The following is a 16,957-nucleotide window of genomic DNA, read 5'->3' as shown; positions in this document are numbered from 1 at the left end:
CTAGTAGTAACAGGATTAAAACACTGTCACTTCTTTTCTCTCCTCCCAAATATATTTCCAAGAGGACTTGTCATCTGTCATGGATCTTACTACATAAACCTGGCTTCTTTGGCTGACCCCTCAGCTGGCCTTATTTCCCGGAAAGCTGGTGGTACTGCAGGTCACCCTGTGCCCATGCCTTCCCACAGAGCAATTCCACATCCAGCTTTGGTGCAAGTGATTCAGCAAGTCCAGCAGAACCACAGATGTCTTTAAACAGAAGTGCCTTAGAGCTCCTGTGGGTATGCATGTATGCACACATGTATAAAAGGAACCCAAAATAAAAAAAAAAAACAACCCAGAAAGCATTCAAAGAATGAACTTGCTAATTAGCAATAATCTCACTTTGCCCTCCTGGGTATGAAACACTGATAGAGCAGGCAGCTGCAACTCGGGGCTCCCCTCAAATGCTCTTTCCTGGCATAGTCAGGACTTTGCTCTCCTGTTTTTGTTTAAAAACCTATACCCCTTCCAGCTCACTTTTTTTGTTCAGTCATACCTCCATTTTGTTGCAGTTGTTTTCAGTATTGCTGTCACATCTTTCTGCACTCTGAGATGCCAAGCCTGAAAGCATCATTCCCTAAGCAAGCACCATCTCCTGGATAATCCACACTCTCCCCAGTACAGCTTTTCCACACAGGGGTCTCCCCTCAGCTGCATGCTCAACACTCAGCCCCCACAATGGGGGTTTCAACCAAGCCAACAATTCCCTGCAAGGCACTCAGTGCAGAGGATTTTCCTTTATGGGGTGGTGTGAGTAAGGTGCTGGGCTGGGATCCCTTCAATTTTTGCTTGATTGCAGTTTCTTTTGGTGTTTTTCCTCCCCTTGACAGGCATGAAGGTGTCTTAGGGAGCATTTTGAGTGCTAATGTCTCAGTGATTATAAAGTGTATTTCTGTGGGGCTGACTTCTTCCATGTTAGGAAGGGTGTTGAACCATGTGGCTACTATCTGAAACAGGCTGGGCTCAATGGCTTACTGCTAATTGAGTAAATAAGATCAGAATTAGACTGCTAAACATTGCTCTAGGACAGAAGACTGGGATTACAGGGCTAAAAATTGCTTCAGAGGGGGAACTTTGGCTTTTCTGCTAAGTTGCTACCTCACAATGCCTAAAATCCTGACCTCAGAATCTCTGGTCATGTTCAAGGGTCCAGATCTCTGCGTGCTTGAGCTACTGGTGTTGGTGGGTTTCCTAAGCCCAGAATCACGTTCCCAGGCTGCATTGATGGAAAACATGTTGCTGGTACACGTGTATTGCAAAAGATTGGGATGTGTCAACATAGCATTGAGGGTTGTTGCTCTTATCTCCATTGTATTTATTAACCTGGGTCTAACTTGAGTTCTTTCATTTGCTGCCTTGTTTTTGCAATTGAGAAACTGAGTGGGAGAGCAAAATGAGGGGACTTGCAGATAGCTTAAACTGGTTGTCTTTTGTCCTTTTCCAGGAAATGACCTTCAGTTTGATTAGAGAGGAGTCTTAATTTGTAAAAGCATGCTTCTTTTGTCCTGGTTTCTCTAATTCTCTCCCTCATATTCTTCTCACTTGTATGTTCCTGACAGTCCTTGGAATGCAGTGATTAGCTAGCACTTAGAGGAACTATTGGATCTCATCATGGCTGGATGTGTGTAGAGGCATCAGTCAGTCAGTGGAAAATGCTGGATGCTGTAGTTTTGTATTTTTGCTTCCTTCTATCCCTTTTTTCTTATTGGAGAGCTCTGATGTACTTGCCAGATGGGACTGTGAGTGACTGAGATAATGGGCTTAGCAGATACCTTCCCTTTTGTGCAGCTGGGATGTCTCCTCTTCTCAAACCCAGCTGGGTCTCTGTGTGAAAGGGTAAAGCAAGCATTCCTTCACAAGTCCTGCTTGCTATCAGGGCCTAGTTTAGTGCTGTGGAATTGGATATGGAAGGGATGGGACGCCAGAGGCTCTGCAGGAGGGACTAAGTCTCTGATTCCTTAATGGAGCGTTAGTTCCTCTTGCTCACTTGAGATGTGGCTGACACTCACATCAGTTGGGATCACTTAGCTGGAAAGCAGCAGCTTTCCTGTTCTGGCACTTCTGCTTACTGGCTGATGATTAGTTTGCCTGTCAGGAAAAAGATGCTTACTAGAAAAGTTTTATTGGAGTATGTTTTGAAGTGGATTTATCCATAAGCTCAAAACTGTTGAAGTGTCAGCCTTGTTTTCTTTGTTAGTCTGTTTTCACCAGCCCTGAATTGGCCAGTGCAACAGGATCTAAAAAACAGTGTGAGGCCTTAGTCAGATGTACCTGATCTTTCTTGACTTCATAAAACATAAGTAAGAGGAGAGTGGTTCTTTTTGATGGGGGTGTGTGAGGCCCAAGACAACAGACTTCCATGACTTCTCTAACATCCCCTGTAAAGAACCTCTTGGTTTGAGTTGTGTATTAACCAATGGGGAGGAACCTCTGGGGAAGGCTGGGAATGAGGCTTCCCCGTGCCTAGTTTTGTAAAGAAGAGTGCTTTTGGTAGCATTTCATGGTGCATTTGTCTCGTTGCAGGTGAGGCCGGTGCCAGCATTATTCGGGCGTCGAAAGAAGCTCGGAAGAGGTTCCTGGGCCCGCTGCACCCCTCTTTCAACATGGTGAAAACCATTCGGATGTCCGTGTCCAAGATGGTGCCAGACAACGGGCACGAGGTTGCAGCAGGACGTTTGGGTATTTCCCTGACACGGGTCTCTGATGGGGAGAACGTGATCCTGTCAGACTTCAATTCCAAGGAGGAACTGATCCAGGTGAATGGACTCTTACTGCAGTGGGCTGGGCAGGAGCTGTGTGCAGTTTTGTTTTGCCTTGGTCTCCAGATGTCCTTAATACTGGACTATAGTGCTCAGCACATGGCAGCATGGTGTTCTGAGAACAGTAATAGTTTCAGTGGATTCTTAGATTCTGGATCTCTTTCTCCCTCAGGCCTGTATCTGCAGCACCTTTATCCCTGTCTACTGTGGGCTGATACCTCCAACCTTGCGTGGAGTGGTAAGTAAGATTCTAAGATGGTCCTTCATTAAATTACATACTAATGAGTAGGTTTTGACAATGTTATTGCCTGCTGGCAGCATTTATCTGAGGAGACACAAGAAATTCCCAAATAAACAACTTCCAGCAGTGGATAGGCCTTCTTTCCACTGCTGCACACAGTCAGCTATAAATGTCCTGAAGACCAGTGGATTTAACATAAAGTAACATATGCAGTCTGGGGAAGGGCTGGCTGGCTCAGCAGTGTGTTGTCATGGCTACATGGTACACCACTTTGCATCACTGAGGCTCCAGCTGGAAAGAAGTTTGGCCCAGGATAAAAGTCATGAGTGTAGTCCCTCTCCCATGTGCCTGACAATTTCTGCAGGGCTTTAACTAGTGGGGTGAATGTTGGCCCTCTTTTCCATGGAATTCTTCCTGTCCTTTCTCTGACAATACTGCTCTGCTGCATGCCAGAGCTCTGTTAGAATTGTGTCCAAGGCTGCCCAAGAGCAATCTCTCCCTCTATCATGTGTTTGCATATTAGAAATGAAAATACATGAAAGCTGTGCAGAGCTGCAGCATTTCTGGGTATTGCAGTCATGCTTTAAGGGTGTCCTGGTTGAACTTGGCTTCCCTTGTCTACACAGGTTAATGAACACATTAAAGGGCAGGGATTTTGCAAACTACACAGCCAAAAGTGAGAGGGGAGAACTGTTATAAAATATGTGCCCTGATTTACCATAAGTGATCTGACCAAAATGCCTCTGTCTGTCAGAGCACAGCATCAAATCTGCTCTGATTGCTACCTGTGTCCTAAAAGTGAGGTCAGTTTTGCTCCTGCATATTACACAGCTTGGCTGGTTTTGTCTTGTGCAAGCATGTTGGTCAGGGAAATGACCTGGAGGAGATGTCCACTGTTATCCAGCCCTTCAGAGAAGTGACAGAATCAGTAATGGTTTGGTATTTGCTCAGCAGCTGCTGCCAGGGCTTTTTCCCTTCAGCTGGTAGGACCATAGCAGTGGCTCTTGCCTTGCACCTCTTTGGGGGCCAGTTAAGGTCAGTGTGCATCAGGAAAACATCTCACCATTCCAAAACTCTGTACAACATCAGGGTTTCTGGAATGTGCAGCTGCCCTGACACACTGAGGAATAACTTCTCATGGGAAAAGGTGGGGAGGAAATATGAGATGAGGAAATTTAATTCCTACCTCTTCCCCAGAAAAGCATGGCTCTGAAGGGGGATTGCAGATGAGGTGAGAGGCTAATTTGGGTTGGGTATGAACTTGGGAAATGGTTTTGAAACAGAAATGCATGATTCTTAGCATGCCTGTGGTGACTGTATTTGTCACAGAATAAACTGACTGACCTGGCACAAGGCAATGTTTTTTCAAGGCAATGTTACTGTGTGCAAGGTGCAAAATCCATATTTTGCCTTCCTCCTAATTTTTTTCCAGTGTTCACTTCTCTGAGATCTGGTAGTCTCATGGAGTGGATGATAGAGATGGGCAGGGGCGTTAAAAAAACCCCAACAAGTTAAATATTGAGAAATGGAAAAGTCAGTAACTGAGCTGCCAGCACACACAGTAGTTGTGAGTTGTGTGCAGCATGTGGGTGAGATGAATCCCTGGCAGGGGTCACAAAGCTGATTGTCAAATCATGTCAGTGAGGGGCCCTGTGCATGGGATGACATGATATGGGAATGGAAGTGGGCACCCCAGTCTATGAACCATCCCCTAAAGCTGCTGCTGTGTGTGCCTGCAGGCAGCTGGTGGCTCCAGCCTGTGGCTTTGGGCTGTTCTGGGCCTTGCAGGAGGCTGGAGAGTGGTTACACTTGGGCTGCTGGAGGTTCAGGCAAATCTAAAGTGCAGCTGAACTTTTCTGAGGAATGTTAATCAGCATTGCTTGGAAGCAGTGGATCAGAGAGTGGGGTGTGCAGGTGTACTCCTGGAATTCCATGGAGTCAGAAGGGTTTGCCTGTCAGCTCTGCTGTAGTTGAGCCTTTTTTCTAATGGCATCTGTGCAATCATGCTGCCACCCTCAGGGAAATGGGTCTTCTGCATCCTTACTGCAAAATAGTGTTGTCCAGCACTAAAGCTTACCTCCTTTTTCTTGAAACAAAAGTCTGTGCTGCCTGCTTTGCTCTGTTCTGGTCCCACTCAGCATGTTGGAATCTCATCCTTGCAAAGGGAGTCAGGCAGACATCTCCAGCTCTAGCTGTGCCTCGTCTGGCTCTCAGTGGAGCAGCTTTGGGAAGAGGATGACAATGGCAGTTTGCTGTGGTTGCTTTAGGTTTAGGGAACTGGTGCCCACTTTAGCAGGGGGAGAGACTTCTGTTGATTGTTAGCATCTCTGTTGTCAGAAAATATCTTGTGAGCAAGCTGTGTTAGTGTTTCTGAGAGGATGTACTCTACCCTGGAGTTTAATCTGTCATGTCCTTCCACTTTCTTCACTATCCAAATTCAGGTGGTGTAGGAGTCTCTAAGTGCCTGTCTTGACACAGTCTTTGGTGAGCAAGGGCTGCCATGAGGATAAAATGTCCTGTGCTCTGAGTTTGGGCTGCTGTAGCCTACCACTGTAATCACAGGCTGTCTCCCATGAAGCTGTAGGCTCTTTGCAAAGGTAGCCCTGAGGTTTAGTTTGCCTCCCAAGAAGGGAATGTGCAGTCCACCCTGACCCTGTTGCATCAATGGCAGCTGGCTTGCTATAGCTGAATTTAGTTGCTTTCAGCCCATGAGCCTGTGAACTGTTCTCCAGGCCCAGAGAAGCTACTTGAGGTCTCTCTGCTTGTCTTGTCTGCCATCCAGAGCAAGAGAAAACAAAGTGTAAAGCACTCTTGAGGCAATACATCCAATGTTTTCCTAGGCATTGTGCAGCAGAAGAGCAATGTTGCTGGTCAGTCTGCCTGTGAAACAAGAAGGAGCAGGCTGCAGAATGGAGCACCTCCTCCTTCAATCAGCATTCTGTGCTCTGTCTGGGTTTAGCCTCTACCGGCTCAGCTTGTCACCCAGCAGAGCTGAAAGATGTTTACAGCTGCTACTAGTGGGGCTGCATAGCCCCTGTATCATGATTTGTGTTTGGGTAGGAAGGAAACAGATCCAGGCAGCAAATTGCAGGATCAACCCTGATATGAAATCAGCAGAAGTCTTCTGTGACTGAGGTTCACAAGAGCTGGAGTTGTTGCTCTGCAAAGACCCCCAGCTTCCTTCTCTTTTGGCGTGAGCAACATCCTTCTCCTGTTATCTTTTGCATGTTGCTTACTCTGCCAAAATCTGTGATAGGGATCATCTTGCTCAGCTCCTTATGCAATTACAGTAGCCAAGGAATGTTTTGAGGACGTACTACTGGGGTTGCCCTTCCTGCAAGGGTAACACAAATGTGTTTATGGTACAGAAGTACAGAACATTCTCTGATAAGAGAGTGCCTGTTAAGAGCAAAACCCAAGTCCCTTGTGCTGTTATCACATCACAGCAAGTGGATTCCCAATATGTATGCATGTGCTGGGATTGCTGCTTGAGAAGCCCACTAGCAACAAATCAGGTGGTTTTACTCACAGGTAACAAACCTTCTGCCAGTGGGGACTTGTGTCTGAGCTTATTTATTTTGAACATAAGTGAAAAATGGCACAATGTCATAGTGTGACAGCTTAGATCAGTGCTAATTTGCACTGCAGGTAGTTGTTGGTGTGTATTATTATTTAATTGGACAGCAGTCAGACCACATAGGAGTTGTAAGTCAGCAGTCACACAAGTCAATGTGCCTTTCTTATTGAACGTTTGTGAGCAGCACACTCAACCAAGAAAAAGCACATAGCAAAAGGAGTTGTTGTAAACAACACAGCTGTGCTATCACTGGTGTTTACTCCTCCAGTGCTGGGAGATATTCTTTCTCAAGTTGTTGGCACAAACAGGAAAAGGAGTAAAATAGCTGCTTGATCAGTTGTGAAAATGAAGATTCCTGCATTTGTCTTGATTTCAGAGATATGTTGATGGAGGGATTTCTGACAATTTGCCCCAATATGAGCTGAAGAACACAATCACAGTGTCTCCTTTCTCGGGAGAGAGCGATATCTGCCCACGGGACAGTTCCACAAATATGCACGAGCTGAGAGTCACCAATACAAGCATCCAGTTCAACCTTCACAACCTCTACCGCCTCTCCAAGGCCCTGTTTCCTCCAGAGCCACAGGTGAGTTTCCTGGCCACACCTGAACTTGGGGACCACACATCTTGGGCACTGGCTAAACTGTGTGCACTTTGGCAGGAGAAGATTCCAGACAGTGTTAGTTTTGTATCTTGTGCTTTGTCTTTAATCTTGACATTATCAATCCAGTGATTCGCTAAGCCTTGAGCACCTGCACAAGGGTTTGCCTTCTTTTTCTGCTAGAATAGCTGGAATTCAGGTGGTAGCAGTTGCTTGGAAAGCTCTCACGTTGCTCTCTTGAGAGTAATCTTTGCCTGGAAGTCAGGCTCACTGTAAACAATAAGCGTGCATTCATGTGCTGAATTACTTGGGCACGTTTTTTCCCACCTCTTCTCTAGTCTTAGCTGGCATTATCTGCAAACACAATGGCCCTTCCTGGTATCTGCAGGGAAGTATTCTGGGCTGCTTGTCAGAGTGACTGACTGAAGGCTGCCCACAGCAGCATCAGCTGTAGATGGGTAGCTGCAGTCTGTGCCCACACTTTAGTAGGATCCTAGGTGTCCCTTCCAATTGAAATTGTCCTGTGATTCCCATAGCCAGTGTATTGATGCTGTACCTCCCATTCCTGCTCGAAGCCTGAGCAAGGCTAGCAGGAATGGGACTTGTTCTTGGGATAGCTCAGGAGTCAGGAGAATTCCTCTGAAGCCAACATTGTGGTAGGTGTTTGCTCAGCCAGTTTCCACATGAAACTTCCCTTCCTCTGCCCACAGGTGCTGCGGGATATGTGCAAGCAGGGCTATCGAGATGCACTGCACTTCCTGAAGAGGAATGGTAAGGCACTGGCCATTTGTAGGGTGCACTGACTTGCCTGTTCTGTGCCACACTTTGTGCCTTGGCTTTGAGAGTACTTGATGGTGCATGTGAAAGGAGGAAGGGAAGAACTGAACTATGCCTCAGATACTAGGGTATGGAATTGTCATTAATGAGTCTAGCACTTCAGGAAGGAGAGGTGGAGTGGCAGTTACCAGCACAGTTGCTGGGCAGCAGTGCCATTTGTACCTCCTGCAGGCACCTGGCTGCTCTCCGTGTGCAGCTGGCTCTGTGGCGCTGCCCTCAGAGCCCCGGTGCCGGACACTTGGGCGCCGCTCTCACACGCGGCAGCGCTGGGTGTGCGCTTGCTGCCACCTCGTGTCCGTGGACAGTGATGCGGACCCGGATAACTGGGATTGCACTGCCGGAGAAATCTTGCCTGCAAGATGGGTGACTGGCAGATTATAGCAACAGAACTCTGCAAAACAGCACCCTGTGGAACTTAAAGGGGAAATGTGAAAACTGATGGGGAAGGAGAGAATGAACTGAAACCGGCAAGATTTGTAGCTCCTTGTGGTAAGCATTACAAGAGATGTAAGCTAAAGAGGCTGGGCATGACCTCAGCCTGAGAGGAGTTAGGGTGAAGTAAGGACTGACACTCTAAAGGCCAGGCAGGGCAGCTGGTTTGTGTCATCCTTACAGAATAACTTCTCTTCTCAGGTCTCCTTCATCGTCCAAGTCCTGCCCATCCTCTCCTTGCCATAGAAGCACCTCCAGGAGAGAAGGAAGAGGAAGAAACAGAAGCTGAGGACCAAGAAAAGGACAACACTGACCTTGCTGTTGTTGAAGAGCATATCTTGGAACACTTGCCTTCCAGACTGAACCAAGGTATGATTCAAAGGGAGAGATCACAGGTGATCAGTCTTCCTGTGCTGCCTGGTCTGCCTCAGAAGATTACTGGGATATGTGGTTATTGTTTATAGCTGGGGTTGGTCATGCCCAGGGATTGAAAAGACACCTGCTGAGGGTTAGATGGATTGGGGGGGGGGTCTCAGATAAAGTTGTGGCTCATACTGTGGAGGCTGGACTGAGAGAGGTTGATTCATTTGACAGTGTTCTGCATGGTAAGGAGAGGAGAGGGTCTTGCTGCTCACTCCTTTAGAGTCTGATAAAGGTGAAAACTGCTGTTTTTAGCTCTGCTCAGGGAATTACTAACCTGAGCAAGACTTCCTTAGAAGTGGGAGGTAGCTGCCTCAGGCTGAGTAACTTTTGAGGTATGACAAGAAAAGAGTGTCCTACTGGGGATATTCAAACACGTTTTCTTCTGCCTTCAGCTCTCGTGGAGGCTTGTGCTGAAAGAAGAAGTTTCTTGACTGGCCTGAGCAACATGCTGCCTGTGCGTGTGGCCACGGCCATGATGGTCCCCTACATGCTGCCTCTGGAGTCTGCAGTCTCCTTCACTGTCAGGTGAGCCTTGGGCTGGTCCCTCAGTGCTGCTCTTCCTAGTGCAGACAGGTATTTGATGCAGCTGTAGTGTTTGAATGGTCAGAGAACAGAATTCTCTCTAATTCTGCACTGCTGATATTCCTGGGGAAGAAGCTCTTGACATTTACCAGACTAAAAAAACCAACCAAACAAACCCTTACAAACCAGAAAAACCAAGAACCCCAAACTTTTCCTATGTCATTTAGTTACAGCCACTACTTCTAGCTTGAAGGAAGATTGCTGTGTGCTAGAACTTGCCCCAGAAAATGGTGATAAATTTTTGAGCCTTAAGAGAGACTTTGGAACTGGTGCTCTTTTAATCATATTCCCTTGTGTGGCCCAGCTAATGGTTTCTCCTGTCTCTTTACAGGTTGCTGGAATGGCTCCCAGATATCCCTGAGGATATAAGATGGATGAGGGAGCAGATGACAGAAATCTGCAGCTATCTTGTGAAGAAAGCCAAGAAGAAACTGGGCAGCCATCTTTCAGCCAGGTGTGGCTGCTTTTCTTCAGAGCACTGTTCAGGAGGAGCCCTTCATTTCCCTTTACACCTTTGAATTCTAGAGACTCTATTCCACTGGAGCAGAGCAAATAAGGCACAAATTGACCAATAGGATTTAGCACTTAGGCTGAAAATACAAATCTGGTCCAGGGTTTCTTGGCTTCCTTAACTGCTGGATACACTCAGCACATGGTCCCTTTCCTTTGTCGCATTATAAGGGACCAAGTCTAATTGTCCCCTATTATGGGGGACGTGGCCTGAAGTAAGTCTGATTAAAACAGTATGCCAGCTTATTTCATGCTCCTTCTGGAAAACAGAAGTGCTTGTCTTTGTGGCATTTGCTGGTCCAGGATCTCCAAGAAGTATTTGTGTTCAAATGACCTCTTCTACCTCAAGCCTGGTTTTTGTGGGGAGGGAATATGGTGCCCAGAGAACACCAGAGGGTTTCCAAGTGAGACCAAGTGCTTTGGGCCTGAGTGTGTGCCTGTGCTTCTGGACTGAACCCCTGGTTTGAGGCTGTGGCAAGAGTGTTGTGTGGATGAGAATAGGAAACTCTCTTAGTAACAGTCAGCTGTGATGTGATCCAAGTACGAAGGTGTGATTCTTACCCAAAAGAGTTCATGGTCTGAATAACTGAGAGATGTGAGCAGGGAAAAATGGGCACACAGAGACTTCTCACTAGAATCATGTAGTCAATTTAGCACAAAACAGGACTGTGGTAGTGGAGCTCTAGTCTGGTGACCTGCTCAAGTCTTCTCATGTACCGAGTCTTTCCATGTATTTGCCTTTCAGGCTTTACTACCACCTCGAGCTCGGAGGGCCCCAGAAGCTGCCAATTTCGCCCCCGGCACCTTGTGGTGAAGCGCTGCCCATGTGGATGAGGAGCCACCGCTCGGTCTCTGACGTCATGATGAAGTGGGAGGAGTACCAGCGGCAGCTCATGCTGGGCTTGCTCTGCATCAACGTGGACATGCAAGCCTCCCTCTTCCCTCGGGAAGGGTTTCAGTTAAAGCTTCCACCTCTAGGCTGTGCAAAAGAGTGCCTGCCACTCTTCTGAGCCTGCTGCTGTGAGGGGATGAGAGTGGGTGGGAAGGAGAATGGACACAGGGTGGGACCAGTCTCCTCCCTCAGCAGCAGGGTGCCCCATGCTCCTGAATATGTTGCCATGGGATTTCCCCCGCATGGACACTGGTGGAATTGACTGTAGACTTTTGTTGCCCACTGGGCCAAGCAAGGGACCTTTGTGTTCACAGCCACACACAGGCTGATTCCTTGCTCTAGACTTGTGGTGAAGCCTGGCCACTGCCTGTGGCCAGGCTGATGTTGACCCAGCTGGGCTCTCCCAAATAGTGCACTTTGAATTGCCACTGGCTTTTTACCGCCAAACACCAGGATGTAGATGACGCTCTCAAGTTCATACAGCTTTTACCTCCCTTGGTTTTTCAGAGCATGTTTCTTGATTCCTCTCCTTAAATCATCTGACAACTTTTAGTTCTTTGTGCTACTGAAAGATGAAGTAGCCTCTTGCCAAACCAATTTTTGTCATGGCTTTCAAATCTCCTCCTGACTTTCTTCTTTGCTGAAACCATGTCCTTTCCTCTCTCCCTTAATTACATCCACACCAGAAGCTGGAGCTGGTCCTGCAGCAGACTACACTGGAACTGCAGAAGTGTAGAAAAGTTATCTGTTTTCCCTGATTCATGTTGTCCTCATCTCTCCCTTTTTGGTTGAGGTCCTCAGGGAGCTACTGGGACTTGAACTCTGAGTGTTAAGTGATTGAGCTTATTTAAAGAAGTAATTTTGACAGATTTTTTTTTCCAGGGAAACATGTTGAATTTGAGGCCCTGTTCCTCACTCTGAGAATGGAATTGCTGTGGGGTTGCCCTGAAAAAAAGCTCAGCCTGCTTATCTCAGGATCAGTTTAGCAGCTGAAGCAATATGAAGTGGTTGTAGGAAGATGAGAATTGTGCAGGGCATGTTATTTTTGAGAGGCTTGTGGTGGAGTGTCACAGCAAGTGCTGGGGAAATGGCTGCCTCTGACAGGGGTCAGTTGGGCTTTGCTCCTTAAGGGGCTGTACAGCTGAGGTAAATTCTGGGTGGGTGATGCAGAATGGATCCCCTGCCAAACTGAGGCTTTTATCTCTCTTTTGCTCAGAAAATTTGGTTGGTGAGGCTTTGGAGTGAGAAGGATTTAGGCTTGTAGCTACACCATCATCCCAGCTTGCCTGTCTAGTGTTGTGGCTCACAGATCCTGCTCTGCAGCTAGCAGTAGCAGGAGCATGAGAAGTGAAGACTGTTGATGCACATGCAGCCCCTTGGAACTGGCTCCTCTTGGTCTTGCCCCTTAAAATCCAGAGCTGTAGCAGAGCAGGACTCTGCCTTGAGGCGCTGCCATCTCCGCAGTGGTCATGGCTTGTGTGAGGGGTATGAACCCTGTGTTCTTCACAGGGTGAGACGTGGCTTCCTGGGGGGATTGCATGGCCGTAGGCTCTGACAAACCCAGCTCCTGGTATCTTTTTCTGCTGCTTGTCTTGCTACATGAGGCGTCTTCTACCTCTCCTAGCACAAACAGTGTGCAATGGCCAAAGCAAACATATGCTGTCTTTGCTGGGGAGCAGGACAGGGTATCAGAAACTGATTATGTAGCCTATACATGGAATAGTAATTTTTAATAGTAATTTTGCACCTTAGATTTAGAAAGGGAAAATAAACCCAGAAATTGTGCTAATCACTGGAGAGAGTAGTAAGTCTTCATGAGCAGTGTGGGTGACGGGGTGGGTGCTGTTTCCTACGAGCACAGCTGTGCACTTGGCATGGGTTTGGTGTTTGTGTGGAGATGGATAAGCATCAGGACTCTGCTGCAGTGGCTGTGCCATGCTGGGAGGCAATGGAGCGGGCCTCTGCCCAGGAGGCAGTGCAAGAGTGAACTTGTGACTTGGTTGTCACCCCACTGCCCTTGCTGGATGAAACTATGTAACACAAGGGCCTGTGCAGTTTACAAAGCAGGCCTGCACTTAACGCAGTCAGATTTAGTCTTAAGCTTTGCATAATTAAGTCAGTTAGGGAACAGGGAAGTCACTACAGGAAGAGGAAAAAATTGGAGGGTTCTGAAATCAGGATAGAATGTTCAATTACCAAACAAGTTGATCTTGTGATTGTTTAAAGCCCACAGAAAAAAATGCTAGATGCTAGTGGAAGTGAACCAGCAACAAGCTACTGTCACTTAGAGGGAGCCAGATTAATTTGATGAAAATTGAAACTGAGAAAAGGTGCTCATTGCTCATTTAGTGGGTTGGTATGGGATTTCTTTTCTTCCACTGTTTTGGACTACCTTCTTAGGGGGAATGGCACATGCACAGCTACTTAGATTGCTAAATACATATCTCTTGTCAATTGGCAAGAACACAGAGATATTTAGTGGCAAGAAATTAAAGCATTTTGTCCAGAAGCAAAACATCTGAGAGAGGCAAAACTGCATAAGCAAAATCTCATGTTTAGAAGCTGCTGCCCTTTTGACTCTGCCTTTTTTTTTTTTTTTTTTTTTTTTTTTTAAGTTAATATATGGGTGGAGAAAACGATACAAGTATTTTCAAGTATTTTTTTATCCCTTCTTCCTGGACTGGTAAAACCACTGAGTGATTATGTAAACCACTAAACTATGAAACAAAATACTCCTGGCAACAGAGTGCTAAGAAGTTGCAGCTTGGCACCCTTATCCCTTGCTTTTTGCATCAGAACTGACTGGTCTGGTGCTGACTAGGCTGATGCCACTGTCTTCCAGTGCTCTGATCCAGAAGGCTTGGGGATTTTGGTTCATGCATTTGAGGAGACCAACAGCTGTGCCGGGTAAAAGGCCTGAGTTTTGTTCTCTATTTCACCTCATCTGTAGTTTAATTTATTATAATAACTTCTCCATGAGAAACTTTTGTACACTTCAAACTATAACCACAAATCAAAGCCTAGCTTTAAAAATAAAGGTCTAACTCTTCACAAGGAAATTCCTGGTTTTCCTATGCTAATTTGCAGAATGTGAAGGATACTGGGAAAGTACTACTCTGTATTAACCCTTTCTTTGCCTCTTTTTATTTCCCAAGTGTTACAATGGCTATTGTGTGATAGCCTGTTGGCTTTATAGATTTGAGCTCTGATAAAGGAACTGCAGATATGTTAAAAATACCTGACACTAGCCTCATTTTCCTTTCGAAAAGTTTCACCCATTTGCTTGAAATTCTTGCTGCTCATCCATCACAGATTGCAAAGGATGAAGGAATTAGGGAAGATCACTTTTCCCACTAATGTATCAAAAGGGCTGTGTCAGCTTGTGAATAGATTTTTGTTATGCAGTGCTGCCTTGTCTAGATGAGACCCCACTCTTTTTGAAATCTCTGGAAACCTTGTGGTAGGCTCTGGGCTGGATATGGAGGGGTTTATTACAATAGTGCTCACTGGAACTGTTCAGCCCCTTGTTCTGTGTGTACCTCATGGTGTACATAGTTATCTTCTGGGCAGCCATTGCTGATTAACCCTCACTTGCCAGGTCCATAGGAGCAAGGTCATCTATGGCAGTCAGTCCTTTCTGCTCCAAATGGTGTAACTGGGCAGCCCAGCAGGACTCTCCAGTGTATGGTGAGTGGGAGGTCAGGTTCCTGGACAAAAATTCATCTTGTAGTCCATGTCCAATGATCCTTACAGCATTCACTGGATTCCTGCAGGAGTCCCAACCCTTGCCCTTTCCACTGTTTCACATAAAGGGTCTGTGCATTCAGGAATCCACTAATTTTTCCTCCTTCCTGTCTTATTAATTGCTGCTTTTAACAAGGCTGATGGTGACCTTGTTGTGCACATAACCAGCCCCTAACCTGCACCACACTGTAGAGTTGTTCTGTGTACAACAGTCTGTGCCTATGGCATGCTCTGTAACCCACAATTAGTGTGTAGTGTAATTGGTTTGGTTTGCTGCCTGCCCTACTGCTAATACTGTTGCAAGCTGATTTTCAAGGGATAGGAGAAAATACTGACCACTATGTATAGGACCTAGGAATTGTTTTCTCATGGCTCTTTGGAAGGCTGTGTACCTGCAACACTCAGAGAATAAAAGAGAATCTGCTGTCTGCCAGCACTGGGGTGTCCCTAGTACTTTTATATTCCCCAGTGGTTTTATTAATTTAAAATTTATTAATTTAAAAATTAATAAAAATTATCTAGTAATTCACTACTTCCTTGGAGAAAAAGAGCTCTCACTTTTGCCAAAGCAGTTGTGGGAGAAATATCTGAAACTCTGTGTGTTTATTCCTTAGGGGAATAAAACTATAGTAAATTTCTGTTAAATATATGCCAGATGTGGTGGGTGGCAGGGCCACCAAAGTCAGAGGGCTTTGCCAACTGACTTTGTTTTCTCAAGCTTTGTTTCTGTCTTCTCCTTAAATCAGTGAGAGAATGGACCACCTCACCTGGCTGCCACATCAGCCAGTTTGTTTGTGCCAAACACGCTGTGCCTTTACAGTGGGCTCTGGCCTCCTGTCCCTCGGGTGTCTGCCTTCTGAGTGCAGCAGGACTCGCTCTCCTCTCCCTCCTTCCCCTTGCCTGCTGCTGGGACATTGCTCCTTTTCCAACCTGCAGGCAGCTCCACTAGGACAGCCCCCAACTGCATCCACCTCGCTCTTTGGATCCACATCAGCGCTCCTGCACAGGGAGCACAAAACTCCAGTTCCAAACAGACGACTTAGAAATGTAACTGAAATAAATACCTCTCACTTCTAGGGTTTTCTCTTGTTCTTGAAAACAGCATCTAAAGCAGCTCTTTGAGCTTTGTGTGTCCTGGGACTACTCCACTGCTGCCACTGAGTTTGAGAAGACCCTGAAGCACACAACACATGTGGAGGTCCTGTGGAAATGACTGGTGTCAGAGCAGCAACTAGACCAGCAATAGCATAACAAGTTATGTATTTATGTGGCAATGTCACTAAGTAGTGTTCACAGTCACTTTAAAAGTTCAGTATTAAATTGTTGATGCTTTTTTTTCCCTTCCTGTTTCTATTTTCTAATGTTTTGCTGAAGAAAATGTAACTATTTATTTTGGCAGAACTATATCTTCTAATAAAAACTTTCTCAATATATTTACCTGGCTCTGGTAGGCTGCTTCTCTTGCTGTTTTAAGGCTTATTAAATATTTTTTGGATGCGCTGAATGATGTGGGTTTGTTTTGCTAGGCCCAAGCCCATTCAGGTTCCTTTTGGAGTCAACATTTATCCAGTACACAAATAAAGGGGCCATTGATCTAGAGGTGCATTTTGGTGCAGTTCTGATTTACTCAAGCCTAAGTGGCTCAAGTGCTATTAGCCTCTGTTTATTGGAGATCTGTGGCAGACCTGGGTTTCCAAGAGGAATTAAGCACCTTCTTGTGGGAATAGCAGGTGTTTGGCACCTGTGAAAGTGTTCGTAAAACGTTATTCACAAATCTGAAACTTCTCCATTACGGGACCACCTCTTGAGGAAACTGACCTGGCTTTCCAGAGCGTCTGTTTCCTCGCTGGTGAAATAGATGGCAGCGGCTGCTGTTAGGACAGATACCGAGGCCTGCCCCGGTTACTCTCCAGCTGGAGTGCATGGAAACCACCGGCCCTCGGGTTGTGGGAAGGCCGGGGCTTTCCTGGGAGCCAGCCCAGAGATCACGAGCTGGGGCTTGGCGCTGCGCGGCTCTGGGGACGCTCCAGGGCTGGGGATCCACTTTGTCCCGGCTTTTGACAGCCGGAAACTTTTCCTAGAGACTTTGTTATGTGCTGTCATGTGACGGGGACAAGTGCTGGAATTAGCGTTATAGGATGCAGCTGGTAAAGCAAACAGCTTTCTTGACCTCTAATGACTGGAGAATAGCAAACCCGCCAGCCCGGTGCTGTTAATCAGTGACATGGATCCTTCTTCCATAAAGCGGCCCGGGCGGTGCCGGCGGCTCCGCCAGGGGAGTGGCCGCCAACGGGGCTGGGTGTGCGCTGAGGGCTCT

The 16,957-nt window shown here is 46.6% G+C and overlaps 1 protein-coding gene across 1 annotated transcript in view; it reads left to right on the top strand.

Annotated features, from left to right (window-relative positions):
- PNPLA2 (patatin like phospholipase domain containing 2) overlaps positions 1 to 16,073 on the top strand; it is a 28,814-nt gene extending 12,741 nt beyond the window's left edge. The window contains exons 2-9 of the mRNA XM_063158710.1: positions 2,566 to 2,798; positions 2,974 to 3,039; positions 6,996 to 7,205; positions 7,931 to 7,991; positions 8,691 to 8,858; positions 9,305 to 9,437; positions 9,826 to 9,948; positions 10,750 to 16,073. Coding sequence (XP_063014780.1) covers positions 2,566 to 2,798; positions 2,974 to 3,039; positions 6,996 to 7,205; positions 7,931 to 7,991; positions 8,691 to 8,858; positions 9,305 to 9,437; positions 9,826 to 9,948; positions 10,750 to 11,014 — 1,259 coding nt within the window. The 3' untranslated portion in view covers positions 11,015 to 16,073. The remainder of the gene's footprint in view (positions 1 to 2,565; positions 2,799 to 2,973; positions 3,040 to 6,995; positions 7,206 to 7,930; positions 7,992 to 8,690; positions 8,859 to 9,304; positions 9,438 to 9,825; positions 9,949 to 10,749) is intronic.
- The last annotated feature ends 884 nt before the right edge of the window (positions 16,074 to 16,957 follow it).

Source organism: Melospiza melodia, chromosome 6 (assembly GCF_035770615.1).
Source record: "Melospiza melodia melodia isolate bMelMel2 chromosome 6, bMelMel2.pri, whole genome shotgun sequence".
NCBI lineage: Eukaryota > Metazoa > Chordata > Aves > Passeriformes > Passerellidae > Melospiza > Melospiza melodia.
Note: the sequence above shows the minus strand (reverse complement) of the source record. Positions and strands in the feature narration are given on the sequence as shown.